This window comes from Ipomoea triloba, chromosome 6 (genome assembly GCF_003576645.1).
Source record: "Ipomoea triloba cultivar NCNSP0323 chromosome 6, ASM357664v1".
Lineage (NCBI taxonomy): Eukaryota > Viridiplantae > Streptophyta > Magnoliopsida > Solanales > Convolvulaceae > Ipomoea > Ipomoea triloba.
In genome coordinates, this window is record NC_044921.1 from 5,568,455 (window position 1) to 5,583,618 (window position 15,164).

Consider the following 15,164-nt stretch of genomic DNA (forward strand, 5'->3'; position numbering starts at 1 on the left):
TAAAGAGGTTTTTCAAAAACAATTAGGCAACAAATAATCCAATCCAATGTTTTAATTGTATTACCGTATAATTTTCCATATTTGTTTAATATCAATCAATAAATTATTTGAATAATCACCTGAATTTAATCACATAACACAAAATTTGATTTGATACAAGTAATACTCGTAACGACCTAATTTTAAGCAATTATTTGCATAAATGTTGCGTGTAATTGTTATATGTCATTTATGTGGTTGGGTAAGATCATAAATAGTGTCACGCCCGAAAACGTGAACACTGAAACACGCTCTGACTCCCTCTTTTCAAAAGATAGATAGATTTTCCCGGCTATCCTCCATTTCAAATCCGCCGCTTCACTTCCGTTTCAAATCCCATATTTATAATCGCTACTACTAGATTCCCTGCCGGCCACTCGGAAACCTAGCCATGCGAGAAAGAACGGGGGATTATTCCGACGATTGCAGCGTCTCCGTCGTAGCGTTTACGTCTTGCCTTAGTCGCCGGAGGAGACGGAGACGTAACGGCGGCCGCAGATGCCCGGGAGCCGCCGCTTATCTGTCGCCGAGTTGGTTTTTTGCGCGGTGGCGGAAGAGTAAAGATGAGAAGAAGGCTCCGGCCAAGGTATTGGATGGAAAGTCACCGTTGCCGTTACAGTTGGTGGATTCAGGTAATTCTTCATTATTCCTTGCTAGTAGTGTGTTTGGTTTATCTTTTTAGATTTGGATTGGATAAAATGGAGTTTTTTTTTTTTTTTTTTTTTTTTTTTTTTTTTTTTTTTAATTTTTTTTTTTTTTTTTTTTTTTTTTTAATTTTTTTTTTTTTTTTTTTTTTTTTTTAATTTTTTTTTTTTTTTTTTTTTTTTTTTAATTTTTTTTTTTTTTTTTTTTTTTTTTTAATTTTTTTTTTTTTTTTTTTTTTTTTTTAATTTTTTTTTTTTTTTTTTTTTTTTTTTAATTTTTTTTTTTTTTTTTTTTTTTTTTTAATTTTTTTTTTTTTTTTTTTTTTTTTTTAATTTTTTTTTTTTTTTTTTTTTTTTTTTAATTTTTTTTTTTTTTTTTTTTTTTTTTTAATTTTTTTTTTTTTTTTTTTTTTTTTTTATCGAAATGGAATTATTATTATTATTATTGATAAAAAAGAGTGATATTTTTTTTTTTTATTCAAGTAACGCCACAATTGTTTTTTTTTTTTGAATACGCCACAATTGTTTTAAAGTTGTAACTTCAAATGATTTACACACTCATACAATCATTGATAACTAAAAAAAGTAAGAAAATGAATTATGTTATTAGCCAGAAATCTCGCTTGATAGAGGTGAATCATGAAAAAAGAAATACTGAACCCTCATTGAATATCAATGAGGCAACGCAAAGTATACTATCTGCCTCTATCTCAAAACAGAAACTTCACCTCAGTCCCCCTCATCTCTCTAATTTCATCCGGGGATAGGAACTCTTTTTCATCTCTCTCCTTTCATGGAATTTTGATGTTGGAGATCTTTTTCATCTCTGTCCTTTCGTGAAATTTTGATGTTGGAGATTCTGTCTCCAGTTAAACTTTAATCAACTTAGTATTTAAAAAATAATAATAATCAAAACTAGTATAGTTCAAAATATTTAAGTAACAAATTTTAAATATTAAATTTGTAATCTTACAATAGTTAAATCTTTATAAATTCTCAATATCAATAAAAAATCGAAATTTCAAATATAATATTTAAATAATTTTCATGCAAAGAAAAATATAAATACCAATTACAAAATATCACACATCTAATAACTAAATACAATACAACCTATTTGCTATTAATAATAATAATAATATTATTATTATTAACATTTTCTATCGCCCCTTATTACTCAAATTTTATCCTCATCCTCATCCCTATAGGGGCGAGGATCCGAAATCTCTGTTAGGATGAGAAAAATTGCCATCCCTATTCATTAATCAATAAGGATGTTGCACGTACACCAAACATGATTTTATCACCTAATTGGCATTACTAAAAAAAGGAGAAAGTTAAATGGACAAAATTTTCATAATCGATCTAATGTGACTAGATAACTTTTTTTTTTTTTTGATGAGTTACAAGAGGAACCCACAACCACTACCCAAGTGTGTGCACACTTTCGTTGTGAGTTAAACTTGTAACTTTATGGTGAAGTTAATACTTAATAGCCTAATCAACTTGAATGGGTTAGGAATTACCCAACAAGATAACTTTTTATTCATTGGTTACCATAAATTAGTTGATCTCACTTTCAAGCATATATATAATAATATAAATATAAATGTGTATTTAAAAAAAAAAACTATAAATGTGCAGTCTACTATCAAGTTAGCCTTTTAATTGAGATTGAGCACATACTTCAATTTAGTTTAAACTTAAGTTTTTAGTTGAGAATTCAATACAAATTATATATTATCATGTGTGATGGTAAATTATGTATTTTGCTAAACATTTTATCATTCTGTACTTTGCTTGATCTTTATTACAACTACACCAACTTGCTCTTAAATTCCAACAACATCATCTGCTCATAAGGTTTAATTAATTTGGTGTGTTTGACGCAGGTGGTCAAAAGGAGGCCTCATTCAACCTAGGCATCGGATTAGGTCTAATGTATGCCATTGCAGGTTGCAGAAATGAACTCAACAAGATTGCAGACTTACGTTTGCAATTCGAAACCTTAATTCAAACTTACAAAGCACAAAATCAGCAGCTCTCAACTCCATCCGATGTTTCATCCCTCAACAACCTGTCCCGTTTCTTCAACTCCGACCGCCACGAAAATTTTAAGGACAACGGCGATTGTTGTGGCCGACACATGAAATGCAATAAGAAGATGAGTAGAAGGAGAAATGTGGGAAGTTCAGAGATGATGGATGAGCTTGAAGCTGAACTTGTAGCAGAGTTGGGTAGGTTGCAGCTTGATTTGGATTCTGATGTTACGTCCCAGCACTCAACACGATATAATGAGGTATATTAGTATATATGTGCTTTGCCATTTATTAATATTAGGAAAAACTTTGCAAGTTAAAAATGGTTGTTGTGGTTGAATGAATTTAAGTTAAAATGTTCAACAAGTTCAAACTTTATATGATAGAGCAATTAGATCTTTGAATTTTTAAAATGTGCAATTAAACTTTTCAACTTATTAAAATCGGATAAATAAATAATCTAATAATTTATTAGTAAGCAATAGGTTACTGGTAAATTATTTTGTCAATCATGAGCTTCTTTTGATCGAGGAATTAATCGCCTTCACCATTATGGTTGCCTTCTCCGGGAGAAGGCGATCAACCAGAATTAGTCAACGGGGCAGATGTGACCGCCGACCATAAGAGAGTCGTAGGAGTTTGCTGGAAGGGTAGTGACAGGTCCATAGTCAGTTGGTGGGCTTTGATGCACAAACATAACATGTGATGGGCTTAATTGCACATTTAAATGTTTAAGGCTAATTGAATTTTTATTTAAAGTTTAAGGGCCTATTTGAGTCTTTTCTCTGGATTTAATATTAAATATTCTTTCCATCCCATTTTGTTTGTCTAGTTCGATTAACGAGGCTTGACTGACAGTTGTTACGTCATAGACCCGAGTCCACCTTGTAAAGTGGACCCGGGTCTATGTTCATAATTTATAACTCTACTACTATGTTCATAATTGCATAACCCCATGTTCACAATTCCATAACTCCATGTCCACAGTTTTATAACTTCATGTTCATAATTTCATAATTTCATGTTCACAATTTCATAGCTCTACGTTCACAATTTCATAACTCTATGTTCAACAGTATCAAAACTCTATGTTCAATAATATAACACAATTTTTGAATCTATATAACAAAATTGTGAATATAGAGTTCAAAAGTTGTGAATATTGAGTAACGTAATTTTGTATATTCAGATCTAAAATTGTGAATATATAGAGTTCTAAACTTGTGAACATAGAGTTCTAATTTTGTGAACATAGACCTGGGTCCATAGCATAATTTGCCATCGACTGAAGTTATTTTTAATTCAATTTTTTATAATATTAAGTCTAGTATTAGTATATAAAATTTATATATTTAGAAAAATTACATTAAAATTACTATTAAACACAATTATTTGGTAGGGAAGTGCACATCCTAGTAGTGGTGCATTATAATATTCCCGTGGACTGTTGTGCGTTTTTGGAGGATTGAATTTGCAATTTACTCCAACTATTTGGCAGGTTATTATTGTTGAGGAAAACGAAGGAAGGCAGAATGGAAGCTTTGGAGGAGTTGAAGATGTTGAAATTGAGACAACATACGAAGAGTATTATGAGAAGGCAGTTTCTCCATACGAACTAGAAATAAGGTTGCATGAGGTGTTGGAGGAGAGGCAACAAGAAAGGATTGAAGAGCTGGAATCAGCTTTAGAATCCGCCATGGAAAAGCTTCAGCAGAAAGACGAAGAGCTTTCGTGGTGGAAAGACACCGCCAATCTCATTTCCCAACACGTTCCCAACTTCTTGAGGCGTAGCGCTACAACAAAGTAGGCTTTGTATTCTGAATTGAACTTACATCATATGTGATATGATGGTACACTCACAATTTTTTTTTTTTTGGGTAATATGATTTTTGGTGTTACATTGGATAATTATATTAAATTTGATTAATTCAAAATTAGCTCTAGCTGTCTAAGTAAAAAACCACGTGCCTCAATTCAGAGTTTATTATTATTATTTGTTAATGTTAATTATAGTGATACTTCCAATTTTGGTCATTGATTTTAATTTGTTTCATTTTTAGTTAGTGACTTTAAAATTATTTAATGAATTAATGATTATTTTGGCCTACTATGCTGTAATTTCCAAATTGGTCCTTGACTATTAATTTTGACCAATTAAATTCTCAATTATTAATTTTGTAACTGATTTGATCATCTAGCAAACTGATTTAGGACCAATTTGGTAATCACGGAGGACCAAATTGGTTATGGAATCAATAATTGAGGATTTAATTGGTCAAAATTGATAGTCGATGATCAATTTTTGATATTTACGGGCTGACGACATAGTTGAGGGACCAAAACGGTCATTAATTCTTATTTAATTTTAATCCAAAATATCTTTAAAATTTTACAAAATGAGAATATTTTTGGTAATTAGAATTAAAGTGGAATATTTTTTGTTTGTTTGTTTATTTTTCTTTTGAGTGATGAGTAAAACTTGTAATCACTATCTAAGTGTGTGTATTGATCAAATCCCGTCATGTGATCCTAGTTAGCTAAATATCACAAGAGATAAGCTAGTTTAGGTTGTTCATAGCTGACAGTCTCAAATAAAGAATGCCAATAAGCTATTCTCATTGAGAGTTGAACTTGTAATATTGTGATTATTAAATTAACACTTTGACTAATTTGGTTGGAGTTGCCCTAAAGTGAAAAGTTTTTAAATGAGGGACTATACTAGCTAGCGGAAAATTATTTTAAAAGTGAAGGAATAAAAGTTACAAATTAGGTTGAAAGACCAAAAGTGTGGAATGCCACTACAATTAAGAGATATAAAATGGAATAAACTCCAAGACTAAATTAGAGTGGTGGAATGTGCAATCGCGTTCAAAATTAATTTGGCAAAGTGAATGATCGACCATGGAACTAGGATTAGATAGAGCAGATATGAGGGCATGTTATAATAATACAAGGTTCATTAAGATGATATCAATTGGTACATTATTATTTAAATATATTATTTTCTACTTTTAAAATAAAATTGATGTATAAAAATATTGTTAAAAGCATTATATGAGATATTTTAAATAAGTTAAATTTTCTTATGAGATCGTCTTATGGATTATCATTTGTGAGACGGTCGAATTTTTGATAAGTAAGTTCTCTTATGAGATCGTTTTATGTATCCTTATTCGCGAGACATGTCATATTTTTGATAAGTATTACATTTTTCCACGTAAAATATTGAACTCTTTAACTCTTCACTGGTGGAAATCTCGATGTTTCCATTCAACATTTTCGTCCAACCGTAAATTGGTCGGTATTTTAATAAAAATTTCAACTTTCTGTCGTTAAAGATGGGTGGATGGAAAGTTGGTCGGAATTTCTGTCCAACGCGCAAATGTTGGACGGAATTTCCGTCCAATGGCCAGTGTCGAAAGGAAATTCTAACCAACTTGTAGCGTTGGTTGGTAAATCCAAATTGACTGATAGATAGAAATTAAAAATGGTAGGTATTTTATTTTCCGCCCGCCCAACATATTGTTGGATAGAAATTTAAATATTTTAGTTAAAAATAGAGGAATACTAAAATAGTGGACACTAAATAGAGGAGCGGGAAAAATCTTTGGGTGGTAAAAAGAGAGTTTGGCAGACAACCTTTATCTGCAACCCTAAATCTCCAGCGGTGAGCAACGCGACGACAACCCAATCTGATACAACGATCCAAGCTTTCTCTAATTGGCATTTAGAAATGCATGATCAAAGTCATTTAAGTAGAAGGCTGTGGATGCTGCATTGATCAAAGCCATTGAAGCTGCCGGATTTGAAGGCTTATTTGGCTGCAACGAGCATACTTAAGTAGTATCGATTAAGTAGTATATATTTTCATAATTTTTTTTTTTGTGTATGGTAATAGTTCGTTGTGGGAAGTACTATGGACATGACCATAGTTTTTGTTGTAAATAATTTTGATATTTAAATATATTTTCAATTTGAAATTTAGTGTGCCCATTAATTTGTTGATGACATATAATTTATTAACAATAGGTATAAATAAAATTATGGTAATATAAAAATAATAAAAACATTCCATATAATTTAGGGTTTACCTACCAACAATTGGAAGGAAAATAACATATAATATGTGAGTTTTCCGTCCAACGTTGGTCAGAATTTCTGACCAACGCACATAGTTAGACGGAAATTCCCATGTTTTAAGAATGGTGGGATACTCTCCGGAATTTCCGTCAAATTTTTATTCGTTGGACGTTATTTCCGACAAAAAATTATAGTTTAACGGAATTTCTGACAAAGGTTTTTCCGAACCTTCCTTTTGGTCGGTATGTTGGACAAAAGCCTTATTTCTAACAAATATATCGCATTTTTTGTCCAACATTTGTTGGACGGAAAATGCGAGATTTCCAATAGTGCTTAATACATTTTGATTTAAAAGTATTACAGTTTTCACCAAAAGTATCACATTTTTATTATCATAAGTATTACACTTTCTCTTATAAGTAACAATTAAACAATTTATCAATGATTAGTATTATATATATTTTTTCTCATAAGTAACTATTCAAGCCTAAATAGTATATTTTGATTTAAAAGTATTACACTTTTCCTTATAACAAACAATTTATTTCTAATTAGTATTACATTTTCCAACATAAGTATTACATTTCAATCATTACCCGACCTGTGAGATGGTCTCATAGCAGGAGACTCACTCTTTAAATAATACTCATATTGATATATTTTTCAATATATTGTTGTTACAATAATTGTGTGATATGATGAACCTATAGTAGTGACTTAATAAACTTGTAATAGTGACTTAATGAACATTTGGTAATGACATAATGAATTTGTAGTAGTGATTTAATTAATATGTAGTAGTGACTTAATGAAATATACAATTAATTAATATGTAGTAGTGACTTAATGAAATATACAATTAACTTAATTAATATGCAGTAGTGGCTTAAATGAACTTGAAATAGTGATTTAATAAACCTTCAGTAGTGACTTAATAAATTTGTACTACTGACTTAATAATGTAACTAGTATGCCACTGGTGAGATGCACGGTCAAATTTTGACCCGACCTTCAATATTAAAGAATGATTAAGTACACTAGAAACTCTTAAACCATTTAGAAATTAGGAGTGTGCACATCTCCAAGTATATCATACCATTATTTGCATCATATTGGCACAACGTATCACAACTAAAATGTGTCTGCCATTGCGAAGTATTCAAGTCATCCATGTTTTCGTGTATTGAAGTGACAACATCTAGTGTTGGTGCTAAAATTGCACGACTTTGAAAACAACTACTATCGCATCTACCAGTACAAGACATAGGGAACATACTATCAACAATTGTAGATATTGGATCTCCTATAGATAGCAATAGTATTTCCAGTGGTATACCAACTTCAGCATACCCATCATTATGATCACCAGGTGTCTTTTAAGCAATTTAAACCTTCGCCATGATTCCCCCAAGCTCTCTAGTGGATTTCGTTTGAATTCTTGTACTTGTTTGCGCACTTTTATCGTCTTGGTTAGTGGAAGAACTTGATCATGAATTCCTTGTGGAGTTGGGGCCATGAACGGAACTGGTGGTCATCTTGGCTATCAAGACATCTAGATGCTTCTCCTATGACGGAGAAAGGAAACAACATCAAATGGACCACTTCATCCTACACGCCCTCTTGGAGAAACATTCCACACACCCGGATGAATCAAGTGATGTGGACATGTGGATCTTCGGAAGGCAACCCACTAAATGGGTTATTTTGCATCAAATTCAACACCGATAGGTGGACGTGAAAGTTGAGGTTCTCCAATGGCGGGATATAGATGGAGTTATGCATGCTAAAATCCGACGTCATGTACTCCGCAATTGTCCGGCCCTTTGCTCATTGGGGGCATCAAAGAATTCTTCAACCCAGATAGGCATTACTATAAAAAAAACATATAACGTCGGTTTTTTGAAAAATCGACGTTAAAAGTGAAATAAAATTCTGAAAACCATATAACGTCAGTTGTTTATAAAAAATGATAATAACATACGGCATCGGTTATTTAATTAATCGATGCCGTATGTCTTACGCGAAAAAAAAAATGAAAATAACATACGATATCAGTTATTTAATTAACCGATGCTTGATGATTGTAGCTTTCGCGGTGGATGGAAAGAAGTAGGTGTTAAAACGGAAAGATTTCCGAGTATCGTTCTCAAAGGATGGCAAGGAGGGAATTTGAGCGGTAAGGGGATTAAGCACAAGAGTGTTTGTTAGGAATATAGCGGAATAATGCGGAAGCGAATAATCGAAAATTGAGAATTATAGAAGTTAAATAATAGGGAATAATATAATAATAACAAACGAATTTCTAAATGGGACAATATAATAAATATATATATATTAAACTCTTAATTAAAAGAGTAACGAAAGAGAATATATATATATATATTATATATATAAGTAACGTGAGAACAAAGAGACAAGAAAGAATGATTCCAATTACAATTGTATTGATGTAATGGATGAGCAAAAGACAAAGCAAAGTAGCTAATCTATTTATACATCAAAGAAATGCTAGAATTGCGCCAATTGCAAGAAGCACCAAGAATTTCGGAGAACGTGCAGAAACTATGCTGCCATGCGACGTGGAGGGTGGAATTGGTCTTCATGGATTAATTTGAGCCACATGATTATTTTCTAACAATCTCCACCTTGGATCAAATTCACTGAAAATTAACAATTGGAACACCCGACTAAATTCAAGCACTGCTCGAACTTAGTAATAGGAGGAGACTTTGTAAGCATGTCTGCTGGATTCTCCAATGTGTGAACCTTCTGGATAACAATATCTCCCGCAGCTACAACATCTCGGATAAAATGGTATCTGACATCAATGTGTTTGGTTTTGGCATGATATGTATCATTCTTGGTGAGATGGATAGCACTTTGACTATCTGAGAACACAACGGTCTGACCTTGTGAAACACCAAGCTCCATAACCAAACCTCGTAGCCAAGTAGCTTCTTTGACACCCTTTGTTGCTGCAATGTATTCCGCCTCAGTCGTAGATAACGCAGCAATAGACTGAAGCGTAGCTTTCCAACTAATAGCACAATTACAAAGAGTGAAAATAGTAGCTTTCCAACTAATAGCACAATTACAAAGAGTGAAAATATAACTTTTCCAACTAATAGCACAATTACAAAGAGTGAAAATATAACTGGAAAGCGAAATAGCACAATTACAAAGAGTGAAAATATAACTGGAAAGCGATATAGCACAATTACAAAGAGTGAAAATATAACTGGAAAGCGATTGACGTTTGTCAAGATCACCACCATAATCAGAATCTACAAAGCCCATAATGTCAGTAGATGCAGAAGAACTCCGGTCAAAAACCAAACCCAAAGAGGAAGTACCCTTTAGGTACCGTAGAATCCATTTAACAGCGTTCCAATGTTCCTTACCATGGTTGTGCATATAACGGCTCACAACACTTACAGCATGAGCCAAATCAGGTCTAGTGCACACCATAGCATACATAAGACTACCAACAGCACTAGAGTACGAAACTTTTGACATATAAGCCACATAACATCAGATTTAGGGCATGAATCAGAAGACAACTTAAAATGTGCACCAAGTGGAATAGACACAGGCTTACAATTAGACATATTGAATCGATCAAGCACCTTCTCAACATACTTTTTCTGGGATAGATAAAGTTTACCAGCTTGACGATCCCTGTGTATCTCCATGCCAAGAATCTTCTTTGCTGCACCAAGATCTTTCATCTCAAACTCATTGCTTAGTTGAGACTTCAACTTCTCAACAAGAGACATGTCAGGGGAAGCAATGAGCATATCATCAACATAAAGTAGAAGGTAGACAAAAGATCCATTAGAAAATTCTTTGAAATAGACACAACTGTCATATTGGCTTCTTGAGAATCCTTGCCCTAACATACAAGCATCAAACCGCTTGTACCATTGCCTTGGAGCTTGCTTTAGCCCATAAAGAGACTTCTGCAGACGGCATACACAATGTTCCTTACCAGGAACCTCAAATCCCTCAGGTTGGTACATGTAAAGCTCTTCATCAAGCTCTCCATGTAGAAATGCAGTCTTTACATCAAGTTGCTCCAACTCCAAATCAAAAAGAGCAACAAAAGCAAGTAGTACACGTATAGAGGTATGACGAACAACAGGAGAAAAGATCTCGTTAAAGTCAATACCTTCACGTTGATCGAAACCTCGAACAACCAACCGTGCTTTCCACCGTGCTTTCTCAACCCCAGGGATGCCTTCTTTCTTCTTGTAAATCCACTTACAGCTCAATGGGCGTTTACCTTTTGGCAACTCTACCAGCTCCCAAGTTTCATTCTTATGGAGACTTTCCATCTCCTCTTCCATAGCAACCAACCACTTGGACGAGTTAGCACAGGAAATAGCTTCAGAGTAGCAAGATGGATCACCATCAACCTCCTGTGCAACTGAAAGAGCATAAGCAACCAAGTGGGTTTCATCATCACTAGCATACCTAGCAGGTTTTTTAATTGTCCTCCTAGGCCGGTCTTGGACAATAGAGTGCTCCCGTTGTGGCTGAACGAGAGGCGCAGTGCTAGTAGATGCATCATCTTTAGTATTACCATCAATGGTAGTAATACTATCAGTAGGCCTGAACTCAAACTCAACCTTTTCTCCAGTACTCTGCATATCACCTGTACTGGGAGCAACACAATCTTTTCCAGAAGAAAGTAGTGCATTTTCATCAAAAGTGATATCGCGACTCAGAATGATCTTGTGAGAATCAGGAGACCATAGACGATATCCTTTTGACTCAGAAGCATAACCAAGGAAAATGCATTTGACAGCTCTAGGGTTTAATTTACCCGTACTGGAATGAACATAAGCAGGACATCCAAAAACTCGTAACATAGAGTAGTCAACATGATTACCTGACCAAACTTCTTCTGGAATTTTGAAATCGAGGGATGAATGTGGAGACCTATTTACCAAATAGGATGCAGTAGAAACGGCCTCGGCCCAAAAATCACGCCGCTTCCATAACCCAGCATTAGAGAGCATACAACGAGCTCTCTCTAACAGAGTCCTATTCATACGTTCAGCAACACCATTCTGCTGGGGTTTTCCAGGCAAGGTCTTGTGCCTGGCAATTCCTTGTGCTGCACAGAACTCAGTGAAATCTCTCTCACAGAACTCCAAGCCATTGTCTGTCCTGAGCTTCTTGACCTTTTTTCCTGTCTGAGTCTCAACGAGAATTTTCCCCTTTTTGAAAATAGAAAATGCCTGATTTTTATGTTTCAGGAAATAGACCCAGACTTTACGAGAAAAGTCATCAATAATAGACATAAAATATCGACAGCCTCCCATAGACTGGACTTTAGTCGGTCCCCATAAATCAGAATGTATATATTCCAATACACCTTTGGTACGGTGTGTAGCAGTAGAGAAACTAACCCTCTTTTGTTTCCCAAAAACACAATGCTCACAAAATTATAATTTACCCGTACCTGAACCGAGGAGGCCTTTCTTGCTCAGGATATGCATGCCTTTCTCACTCATATGCCCCAGACGCATATGCCATAGTTGAGTGAGATCAGCATCAGACACCGATGAGGATACCGCAACTGAACCTGTCACTGTACTGCCATGCAACACGTACAAGCTTCCAGAACGAGAAGCTTTCATAAGAACAAGAGAGCCTTTAATAACTTTCAGAACTCCACCTTCAGCTGTGTACTTACACCCCAGAGATTCTAAGGTGCCTAATGAAATCAGATTGCGTTTCAAATCAGGAATATACCGAACATTGGTAAGAGTCCTGATAACGTTATCATGAGTTTTGATATGAACACTTCCAATTCCACTAACCTTGCATTGGGCATCATTACCCATCAAGACAACTCCACCATCAACTGGTTCCAGAGAGATGAACCAGTCTTTGTGTGGACACATGTGGAATGTACAACCAGAGTCCAGAATCCACTCAGTGTCGCTCCGTGTATCACTGGAGCTAACAGATAACATCACATCGCCTTCTGAATCACTTTCAACAACACTGGTTCAGCGGACTTCTTCTCTCTCTCTTGCTTGTTCTTTAGTTTGAAGCATTCAGTCACATCATGACCATGCTTCTTGCAGTACTTACAGGATTTGTTGGACTTACGTCCTTTGGACTTGGATCTATATTTTTTATTGCTACTCTCCGTTTCACCTGAACGACCCCTAACAGTCAAGCCTTCACCTTTGTCCCCAGACTTAGTTTCTAAGTCAAATTTTTCTTTGGACAATAGGTTCGACTTAACATTGTTGAAAGTTAGGACATCAAGAGAATTACCATACAGCATAATTTCTTTGAAATGCTTGTATGATGTAGGGAGAGAAACAAGCAATAAAATAGCACGATCCTCATCGTCAATTACGACATCAATATTTTCCAAGTCCAATAAAATAGAATTGAATTCATCCAAATGAGACTGAATTGAAGTACCTTCCGTCATACGGATTGTGTACAGCCGCAGCTTGTTCGCCAGAGATTTGTCCATGTAGCGCGAATCCAGCTCGGACCATAAACCTGACGTAGTCGTCTCACCGATCACCTCACGTAGAACCGATTTAGACAGACACAACTGAATGGTTGAACGTGCCTTGTCATCCAAATCTTCCCAATCTTCATCTGTCATTGTAGCCGGTTTCTTCTTCTTCCCAGCTAGCGCTTTCCTCAAACCGTTCTGGGTTAGAACGGCTTCCATCTGAACCTTCCAGATAGAAAAGCTAATTTTCCCGTTGAACTTCTCGATATCGAACTTGGTAACAGTCGACATCTTTGAAAATAATTNGCCTCGGCCCAAAAATCACGCCGCTTCCATAACCCAGCATTAGAGAGCATACAACGAGCTCTCTCTAACAGAGTCCTATTCATACGTTCAGCAACACCATTCTGCTGGGGTTTTCCAGGCAAGGTCTTGTGCCTGGCAATTCCTTGTGCTGCACAGAACTCAGTGAAATCTCTCTCACAGAACTCCAAGCCATTGTCTGTCCTGAGCTTCTTGACCTTTTTTCCTGTCTGAGTCTCAACGAGAATTTTCCCCTTTTTGAAAATAGAAAATGCCTGATTTTTATGTTTCAGGAAATAGACCCAGACTTTACGAGAAAAGTCATCAATAATAGACATAAAATATCGACAGCCTCCCATAGACTGGACTTTAGTCGGTCCCCATAAATCAGAATGTATATATTCCAATACACCTTTGGTACGGTGTGTAGCAGTAGAGAAACTAACCCTCTTTTGTTTCCCAAAAACACAATGCTCACAAAATTATAATTTACCCGTACCTGAACCGAGGAGGCCTTTCTTGCTCAGGATATGCATGCCTTTCTCACTCATATGCCCCAGACGCATATGCCATAGTTGAGTGAGATCAGCATCAGACACCGATGAGGATACCGCAACTGAACCTGTCACTGTACTGCCATGCAACACGTACAAGCTTCCAGAACGAGAAGCTTTCATAAGAACAAGAGAGCCTTTAATAACTTTCAGAACTCCACCTTCAGCTGTGTACTTACACCCCAGAGATTCTAAGGTGCCTAATGAAATCAGATTGCGTTTCAAATCAGGAATATACCGAACATTGGTAAGAGTCCTGATAACGTTATCATGAGTTTTGATATGAACACTTCCAATTCCACTAACCTTGCATTGGGCATCATTACCCATCAAGACAACTCCACCATCAACTGGTTCCAGAGAGATGAACCAGTCTTTGTGTGGACACATGTGGAATGTACAACCAGAGTCCAGAATCCACTCAGTGTCGCTCCGTGTATCACTGGAGCTAACAGATAACATCACATCGCCTTCTGAATCACTTTCAACAACACTGGTTCAGCGGACTTCTTCTCTCTCTCTTGCTTGTTCTTTAGTTTGAAGCATTCAGTCACATCATGACCATGCTTCTTGCAGTACTTACAGGATTTGTTGGACTTACGTCCTTTGGACTTGGATCTATATTTTTTATTGCTACTCTCCGTTTCACCTGAACGACCCCTAACAGTCAAGCCTTCACCTTTGTCCCCAGACTTAGTTTCTAAGTCAAATTTTTCTTTGGACAATAGGTTCGACTTAACATTGTTGAAAGTTAGGACATCAAGAGAATTACCATACAGCATAATTTCTTTGAAATGCTTGTATGATGTAGGGAGAGAAACAAGCAATAAAATAGCACGATCCTCATCGTCAATTACGACATCAATATTTTCCAAGTCCAATAAAATAGAATTGAATTCATCCAAATGAGACTGAATTGAAGTACCTTCCGTCATACGGATTGTGTACAGCCGCAGCTTGTTCGCCAGAGATTTGTCCATGTAGCGCGAATCCAGCTCGGACCATAAACCTGACG

At 35.4% G+C, this 15,164-nt stretch overlaps 1 protein-coding gene across 1 annotated transcript; it reads left to right on the forward strand.

The window, feature by feature from the left end:
- Positions 1–254: 254 nt before the first annotated feature.
- On the forward strand, positions 255–4,676 carry LOC116023228 (protein POLAR LOCALIZATION DURING ASYMMETRIC DIVISION AND REDISTRIBUTION-like). Its single transcript, XM_031264215.1, has 3 exons — positions 255–671; positions 2,576–2,982; positions 4,221–4,676. The coding sequence occupies exons 1-3, from the start codon at positions 431–433 to the stop codon at positions 4,527–4,529; spliced, it is 957 nt and encodes a 318-aa protein (XP_031120075.1). The 5' UTR covers positions 255–430; the 3' UTR covers positions 4,530–4,676.
- Positions 4,677–15,164: the final 10,488 nt, after the last annotated feature.

Bases quoted from the DNA above. Each gene is read 5' to 3' on its own strand.
- LOC116023228 (XM_031264215.1), top strand. From the start codon at position 431: ATGCGAGAAAGAACGGGGGATTATTCCGACGATTGCAGCGTCTCCGTC. The intron at 672-2,575 runs GTAATTCTTCAT...TGTTTGACGCAG, and splicing joins GTTACAGTTGGTGGATTCAG to GTGGTCAAAAGGAGGCCTCA. The intron at 2,983-4,220 runs GTATATTAGTAT...ACTATTTGGCAG, and splicing joins ACTCAACACGATATAATGAG to GTTATTATTGTTGAGGAAAA.